Source organism: Odocoileus virginianus, chromosome 21 (genome assembly GCF_023699985.2).
Source record: "Odocoileus virginianus isolate 20LAN1187 ecotype Illinois chromosome 21, Ovbor_1.2, whole genome shotgun sequence".
NCBI lineage: Eukaryota > Metazoa > Chordata > Mammalia > Artiodactyla > Cervidae > Odocoileus > Odocoileus virginianus.
The window spans coordinates 1,860,042-1,869,555 of NC_069694.1; the positions used below are offsets into that span (position 1 = coordinate 1,860,042).

Genomic DNA, 9,514 nt, shown 5'->3' on the forward strand with positions numbered 1-9,514 from the left:
TTTTCATGTAGCAATAGAATTCATTGCCCTATTTCTTTTCAAGGGTCTCCAGATTTTAGCATAAGTCAAAGGTTGAAATAAATAAAGTAAAATTGGTATGTGGGGTCAAAATTCCGTGGCCCAAGTAGTTAGCATGCTGATCATTGGGCTTGATCAGAGGTTTGCCTGATACTCAAAGAAGACTTCATAGCATGATTTCTATAAACTTGATTCTTTTAAATAGAAGTTAGAAAATCCCATGGACGGAGGAGCCTGGTGCAGGCTACTATCCATGGGGTCACAAAGAGTCGGACACGACTGAGCGACTTCATTTTCACTTTCACTTAGTAATGAAAAGGACAAGGTAATATCTACTAGTAATGGTCTAGAGTATGGATATTCTTTGATACTATTACTAGCAGATCTGTGTCTTACAAATAACAGTGATAGAACACATTATGTGGACTTAATCTATGTACTCTGCTTTAGAAGATCTTAGAATTAAGTTGGGCTTCCCAGATGGTGCTACTGGTAAAGAACACGCCTGCCAATGTAGGGGACATAGAGACGTGGGTTTGATCCCTGGGTCAGGAAATTCCTGACCTCCTCCTGGAGGTGGGCATGGCAACCCACTCCAGTATTCTTGCCTGGAGAATCCCCATGGACAGAGGAGCCAGGCGGGCTACAGTCCTTAGTGTTGCAAAGAATTGGACATGACTGAAGCAACTTATCTTGCATGGAGGATTAAGTTATGAATTAGTAGAAGTCAGCTATGATTTTAACAGTTTTTTTTTTTTTCCCCTATACCCATGTTTTAAAGTTTAAATCTGTAGGAACAATCTGCTTTAAGACAGATTTGTAGTAATCATCTTCAAATGTAATGACGGGGAGTTATTATACCCTTGAAAACAAGATCTTGGAAGAGTCTGAGTTAGAAAGGCTTTACAGAGCTGTGGCTAGGAATAGCTGTTTAGCTTTATGAGGTGCCCCTACCTTCATTCAGTAAATTGGTGTGAAATTATAGGTGCCAGCTACTGAGTTTCAACTAGAAATAGTACTCATGGCTGTTGCACTTTCCTTGCTACTGGGTTTGAAAATACTCAAGTTTCCAAGTTCCAAGGGAACATTTTGAAGCCAAAACCCATCATCTTTTTGAGCTCTTGAGTCTACCTCTGAAGTTTATACTGATATTCAGAAATTGAAGCTATACTTTGAACAGTGAAGAGAAAGTATGATGAAATTATGTCTTTTGGAATGATAAGAAAAGTTGTGAACATATGTTAGAATGATTTTTAACACTGCTTATTTTAATGTCCAGCACTGGTTGGGATAAAATAAAGAACATCAGCATACAAATATAAAAAACATATTAGGCTGATATAGACTAGTACAGCCCTTATGGGTTTTTATAGCTGATGTCCATTCAGACTGGTCAGAGTATCTGTACTGATATGTTGATGTTTCTGCTCTAGAGTTTGTTAAATATTTTTAGTGTCTCCTGTGTATTTATGTACAGTTGAAGGGAAATCGAGTGGGGGGCAGGAGTGGCGTTGGTAAGAGTTAGTACAGTTTCTGACACGTCTGAGCGACTTCACTTTCCCTTTTCACTTTCATGCATTGGAGAAGGCAATGGCAGCCCACTCCAGTGTCCTTGCCTGGAGAATCCCCGGAACGGCGGAGCCTGGTGGGCTGCCGTCTATGGGGTCACACAGAGTCGGACACGCCTGAAGCGACTCAGCAGCAGCAGAAGCAGCAGTTTCTGTCTATAGATTCCTCTTACAACGAAGGATATTTTACATTTTATGTTTTCGTTGTATGAATGACTGGGCCCTCCACCATAACTCCTGACCCAACGTGAACATCTCTCTTCCACAAAGTCATCTTTGTTGTTGTTGACTTGCTAAGTCATGCCCTATCCTTTGCAATCCCTTGGACTGTAGCTCACTAGGCTCCTCTGTATGTCCTACACAAAAATACTGGAATGGGTTGCCATTTCCCTCTCCAGAGGATATCCCCAACCCAGGGATCGAACTCAAGTCTCCTGCATTGCAGGCAGATCTTTACCACGGAGCCCCCTGGGAAGCCCGTAACCAGCACTGCACTCCACTAAATGGTTACGGTTTTCAGGCAATTCAAATGCACGGTAGTTAATTTGATCCTCACAGCAGTTCAGTATGGCTTTGGTATAATTCTCTCTCTTTTAAATCTAGAAGCTGAAGCAAGGAGAGTTTTAAAAACATTCCCAAGGTCCAAATTCTCTATAACTGCAATTAGATGTCATTTTAAGTGATACCAAGGTATCATTGCAATAATATAAACACTATATGCTAGAACTTTATGCGTTAAAGACATATGGGTTAACGTCTTTTAGAAGACTGACCTAGTGATATAAACTCCAGTTGGAATATTTTGAGAAGAAGCACTCCCAGGGTTCACACAGCTTCCGCAAAGATAAGGTCACATATCAGGCTGTTGAAAGCAGAGACCTGGAAGCCACACACATTTAAGTGTCTGTACTTTTTCAGTCACTTGTTAGACAGGAGAGCTGGCCCTGTCATCGAGCCTCTTTAGCTTCCATTTCTGATTGTGCAACTTGGGAGTTGCAACATAGAACTTGTTTCTTAGCCAGTAGTGAGTGTTGTCACCAATGACATGGTAGGCTTAACACTCAACCTGACGTATCCTAGTGCTCATTAAGTGTTAGTTATCTGTACTACAGTTATATGCTTTCCCGTATGTAACATGGGAAAACCTGTTTATAACTTTCTTAAAGCTACAAATGATAATCTCTCAGCCTTTTTCTCTTATGCTCCTAGCAAGTCTGGAAGAATGCCTCATCAGCAAGGGAAAGAGGTGAGGGAGAAACCAGATAGCAGTGAAGAACAGGGAATGCAGGCTGTTTACAGATCCTCCTGGAATCTCAGAGGCCTTTTGTTAACTTCACTTGAACATTTTGAGAATTCTTATTCAAAATATTGATACTTGAAATTCTGTTCTAGGTCAGTTGGTCCTCTAAATCTGTTAATTTACACTACGTGGGGCTTCCCTGCTCGCTCCGTTGATAAAGAATCTGCCTGCAATGCAGGAGACCCCGGTTCAGTTCCTGGGTCAGCAAGACCCGATGGAGAAGGGATAGGCTACCCACTCCAGTATTCTTGGGCTTCCCTTGTGGCTCAGATGGTAAAGAATCTGCCCACAATGCAGGAGACCTGGGTTCAATCCCTGGGTTGGGAAGATTCCCTGGAGAAGGGAAAGGGTATCCACTCCAGTATTCTGGCCTGGAGAATTCCATGGACTGTATTGTCATGGAGTCAGACACGACTGAGTGACTTTCACTCACTTATTCAAAATATTGATTCTCGAAATTCTGTTCTAGGTCAATTGGTCGTCTAAATCTGTTAACTTACATTATGTACTATTTTGCTTAATTCATTGCTACCTCAAATTTGTTTGCATTCAGGTAACTAATAGTGTGTTTGTATTAGTACAGAACTGCAGTTACATAGTTTTTCAGGTTTTATTAAATAGTATTATTTAATGTTGAGTAAATATTTTCAGGTTTCATTAATTTGGCTATATATTATGTGCCTACCTCATAGAAGGAATCGGGCTAAGGTTATGATGGTGAAGAAGACAGATACAGCACCAACTTTCATTGACCTTAGATTCTAATAAGAAAAGAAGAGTGTCAATCAGATAATCACACAATTGAAGAAAGAATTTACTCATTTTGAAAAATGCCATGATGGAAATAAACTGGGTGCTCTCAAAAAGTATAGGTGGAGAGCAAGGATGGCATTAGATAGAATGGTTAGGGGATCCTTCTGCAGGAAATAACATTTGAACCAAGACCATAATGTGAGAGGAAACTGCTCATACGGAAGATGGGATGGAGAGAAGCCATTCCAGGATGGGGAACTAAGACCACTCCGCAGCATTTCAGATGTTCTGAGGAGCTCCAGTTCTTATGTCTATGTGCAGAAAGAATTCAGTGAGAGGCAAACTGACAGATAAGAAGTGATTCATTAGAACAAGATGCTCATGAGACCTAAATGTGGGCAGGTGAGGGCGTGCCACACCCCACAAACTTAGTGGGCTACAGTTTTATAATCAAAGTTGGGGGGGGGGGAGAAGATCACCTTATTCCTCATTTTTTGAATAGACATGATATTTCCATCACTAGTTCTTCCTCCATGTCAGGAAGGGGAGTTTTCTTATCCCTACATGATCAAGCCCAGATTGTCATGCACAATGGAAATGAGTGAAAAAGTGGCAACCCATGCTAAAAATGGTAAATCATCGCAGGTTTTAGTATAATGTTACCCTGTCCTTATATTTTTGTTTTCAGTGTATGCAAAGGAGTGTGTCCTAGGAATCATTAATTTATTGAGCTCACTGGGCAGGATGTAGGTCTCATGCCACAACTGTTGAATTGTTTGGGAGCATGTCTCATGCTTCTGTTGCTTGGTTTTATTGCTAAGCAAGCCTGGTTGGTTTTGTGGTTAAGCCAACCTGCTCTCTAGAGTGATCATTAACTTGCAGGGGTCTCATACTTTTTTCTTGACTTACAATTCCTTAGTGGGATTAACTATTTAATTACTTACTTTATCCCTGTCTTACTAGTAAGACTTACTAGTAAGTACTTACTAGTACTACAGGGATTTACTACTAAATCCCTATTACTTCCTTTATACTTGTCACTATCAGAGGTAGCGTAGCCAAAGGCACTGACCAAAAAAATCCTCTGAATACAAGTGATTTCTATGAGACTGATGTATAATGAATAAAAAAAAGACACCATGGTAGAAGTGTTGATTTCATTCTAAGTTCCATGAGATGGTCTCTTAAATGAGACATAAGCTCAGAAATGACACCATCCAATTTAAGTCTTAAAAATTCCCCATGGGGGCTGTAGTTTGACTAATTATCTCCCAACTGGGAAAGCACAAAGGAATGCTGTTTGGTCCTGGCAGGAGAAAACTGTGACCCAGACCAGAGTGGGTGAGAACTGGATAGGGAAATTAAGGAGAAACAGGATGTAGATGAGCTAGGCAGAAATCCAAACGTTTGTATTTCATCTTCCTTTATGTCTTTAGTGTTTATTATACTACCATCTGCATATGGATACAATTTTCTACCACTGAGTAAAAGCATTCCTATATGATTTTGACATGAAGGGGAGATATCCTATCCTATTATGAAGTTAAAGAAGTTAAATTTTCAATGCAAAATTTGAGAGCATTCACTGCAGATGATCATTCCTCTTGTTAAATTATTTCTATATTTCGTTTATTCATTCAGCAAATATTTGAGTAACACATAAGAGTCAAAAATGTATCATTTTGCTAACGTTGTATTTTTAATTTTTCTATGTAAACAACAAGAAATGCTTCTCCAGGAAAATGGTATCATTGACTTACTCTGGGGATTTCCTCACCCTTGTGGTTTTAGGACTTAATTAACTCCATTTATTTCCCTAAATTCCTTCTTTCTAATGTATGATGATGCTTATCAAAATACTTTTCTTCAGGATTTGAAACTGGAGTTTGAAAAATATTAAGAAGAAGTCTTAATCCACATTCTGTTAATTCTTGTGTTTCTTCAATAGAAGAAAGAAAAGGCCTCTGTGATGATTCAGAACAACGCTTACGCAGTGGCTGTTGCGAATTACGCCCCGAATCTTTCCAAAGACCCAGTTCTCTCCACCATCTCCAAGAGCGCAACCACGCCAGAACCCAGCAAGAAGCCGGAAAACAAACCAGCTGAAGCCAAGAAGACTTTCAATAGCGTTAGCAAAATTGACAGAATGTCTAGAATAGTTTTCCCAGTTCTGTTTGGTACATTTAATTTAGTTTACTGGGCCACATATTTAAACAGAGAACCTGTATTAGGGGTCAGTCCTTGATTCTAGGCACAGGTTGTCTTTGAGATGTATAGCGACATTACACTTGGTTTGTTTTGCCATGTACAGTCTGACTAATAACTGCTAATTTGTGAACCAACATGTACAGTATGTATATAGCATCACAGCTTATAGACCTCTAATGGAGACACGCATTTGCTAACCAATGGCAGAAGGCTCCCCAGGCCCAATGAGCCATTGCCTTTTTAAAAGATTTACCCTCAGAATTGGTCTAAAGTAGATTTCAGGTGATCTGATTTATTTTCTCTTATTCTAACAGCAATGAAAATGGAGATCTTACACAACCCTTTATGGACCCTTTTGATTTAGGTCTGACATAGGAGTATTTTCTACTCTTACCTAACTATAAAGTAAAATAACATTGTCTTAGAACCTCCTATCTTTCCTTCTTGAGTGCTCAGAATCCCTGCTAATATAATTGGAAGCTTAGCACACATCTGAAGAAAAACTAGAGATTTGAAATCAGCTTTTAATTACTCTGTTTAGTATCTATAGCCATGTACATACTACGGCATGACAAATTCAAATGATTATGAATCACCCTGACAAGATGTTCGGTATGCCTAGGATTTAATAACTGTTGGAATGCCATGGTCATCACATGTTTCACATCAGAGTTTATTTGAAAGTAATAATTGAAATCCTCCAGATTATTTTAATCATTGGAAACTACCTTAAATTAAAAAAAAAAAGATGATAAATAGGTCTTAGTATTTCCAGGTATGTGTTGTATTGAAATTGATCAGCTAAATTTTCTTGGTGCTGGAAACTGGAAAAGACATCCAGTTTGGCTGCTGTGGAGCAACATTCATATTGGATTAGAAAACTGTGCCAAAAACTCCCATCAATGAGAATTCATAGGTGTCACGGAGTAAATATGAGCACTTAGATGATTCTCTCCTTTCTTGTTTACTGCAAATTCTGCCTTAAGGCTTCTTTTCATCAGGACTCAGAAGCCAACTAATTACAGAGAACAGGGCAGTTAATTGGCACATTTTTCTGTCTTGAAAGCAGCTCTTTCAGATAAGAATTAATGTAAATTCTGCTTTTGTAAATTGCAACTTTAAATTTCTCTGACTCAAATTTGCAGCTTTGTATATGAGAAGAGGTTTTGGTAAGAGTTGAACATTTTTAAACTGAAACTTTAAAGCATCACCAACAGATTGTGGATTAGTTCACATGCACAAACAAAATACACACACCCACAATTAGCTCAATTAGGGTATGTACACAAATATTTAGCTAAATTAGAAACCACGGTTTTCAATTTTATATAATTACTAATTATTAATGAGCAAAATTCATTTTCCTTTTAGAATTTAAAATACTCTTTATGCCCCTGAAATATGTTACAGAAGTTATTAATTGTGTCTCATGTTATTAGACTCAACATTTTGGGTAAACTTAAAATCCTTTAAACTCACATATACATTAGCAGTTATTAGTTGACTTTTACTAATAGATACACCTTTATGATGGTGTTTTTGTAGAGACATAAGTAGTCAAATAGTGGCATTTCTTGCAGTTTTGTACAGTATTTCAGTATAGTGCATAAATAAGTATGTTCATAAAATCAATAAAAGAAGTTATCTTATGGAAGCAAGCAAAATCACAGCAAAAACTGCTATTCTTTTGCATCGTTTATAGTTTTTATTTTTTTCATTTTTTTTTGTTTCAGTGTGATTCTGTTATGTGCTTTGCATGGTTGTATTAATACCAAGGTCACAAATGCATCTTATTAACAGAATTTGCCGTGAAGACAGCCTTGACATTAAAAATTCCCTCACAAAAGGTAATCCATAATCTTTAATAAAATAAACTTGTTACATGAGCCAATAAATGTATTGTTTAATTCCCTTCCAAAGCACTTTTTCGTCATCTAAATAGTTTTTAAAAGTGCACCTTATTCATATACTGCAATGGAATATATCCTGTTTTCTTTCACATTTAAATATATCATAGCTCTTCCAGGTGGTTTAGGGAAGGGTGCAGTAGTCTAAGACAGTACACAATGCTTGAAGGCAAGCAATAAAGATGCTTTGTATGGTATGTATTGTTAAGCATTTTAAAATATTATAAGTTCTGCATTTCCCCCTTAATGTGTGACTATACATCATAAATTTATAAATATGTACATATGTAAAAATATTTGTAAATAGCAGTTTCTGTAGGACAACAGAAAAAAACTCATCTATACCTTTGCAAAAGGCTGCTCCTACATTGATGGTACCTGTTTATTAAAATTTATGGTAGATTGACCAGAAAAGTTATCATTACTGTTATTTTTACTTTTAGTTTCAATTGTTAAAATCTTATTTGAACCTGATAACATCTTGACAGTTGAGATAGTCCAGTAATGTGGATCGGGGTTTTCTATTTTCTTTAACTTTCTTTTTTTTTTTTAAACACACTTCCTAGCCTTTTAAAGTTTAGATAAATTGAAGAAGTTTTAGTCTTGCTGGAGCGAGGGAGGATTCTCCATGGTAAAGGACTTTAAATTATAGAACAAGAGTCTTTACAATTATTCTCCCTTCCATAAATCCTTTTAAAAACACAAAATAAAAGTGACATGGATTTATTAAAAATAAGATTAATAACTTCAGAAAACATTTTTAATAAAATAACAATAGTCTTTTTGGCCCATAATATCATGATTATTTTATGCAGTTGTATATTGACATAAAGAGTTATGGTATGTACAAAATGTAGATAAATACATGTACATATATGGAGATATAATCTCATTATTGTATAGTAACTGCCCTGATTAAACTAACATAATATTTGTTCAACAAATATCTTTTACCTCCTACTGTTTTCCATGCCATGGGGATGTGTTAATACCACTCATTTCATGTCCACAGAATTTAGTTGAAAATCAAAGTGCATCTCATTCTTGTAAAGACTTTAAATCAAAGACCAAATATAATATATAAGTTAATTCATCACTGAGAATTGATTAATGAGTTATGAGATCATGAGTGTGCTAAGATAGTGGCTGTTTTGCTATTTTCTTCTGTTTATGTTTATATTTGTTTGACTAGAAAATGGAACTCATACAAAACCATTGAATAATTTTTTTAAACTTCAGTGATTTTTAAAGTGCCAGTCTTAATGTTTAGCAATCTTTTCAGGGATCTATTTCGAATTTATCTCAGGTTTGGATAAGTGATCCCCTAGAGCCACATTTCCAATTTTTTTTGAAGTAGTTCATTGTTTATTTTAAAAGAGCACAAAAGCTATCATTTCACTTATATTTTTTTGGTATATATACATATATATAAAGTTTTCATGATATGGCTCTTTTCATATTGCTGGTTGAAGGAACTCAACTCTGCCATGATGTCATAGATCCTAGAAGGGCCCCAAAACCATGTGGAGTCTGTTGATGTTGTACTTTGACATGGCCTGTCATCATCCCAATGTGAGAGTAAGGGAAGTAGGTCAGGTCCACCTTCTGCAAAGTCATGGTTCTTCAGCATCTATCAAAAATTTTATTTTCCAAATGCTTCATACTTATTACACTCAGACAGTGCCTGTGAAATACCAAAATATTGATGACTCATTTGAAATTTGGGACCTTATTAATAGCTTTATTATATTGGTTTTCCT

General features: G+C 36.7%; 1 protein-coding gene across 1 annotated transcript in view; it reads left to right on the forward strand.

Moving 5' to 3' along the window:
• GABRA2 (gamma-aminobutyric acid type A receptor subunit alpha2) overlaps window positions 1–7,742 on the forward strand; it is a 134,360-nt gene extending 126,618 nt beyond the window's left edge. The window contains exon 10 of the mRNA XM_070451945.1: window positions 5,588–7,742. Within this exon, the coding sequence (XP_070308046.1) occupies window positions 5,588–5,884 (297 nt within the window). The 3' untranslated portion in view covers window positions 5,885–7,742. The remainder of the gene's footprint in view (window positions 1–5,587) is intronic.
• The last annotated feature ends 1,772 nt before the right edge of the window (window positions 7,743–9,514 follow it).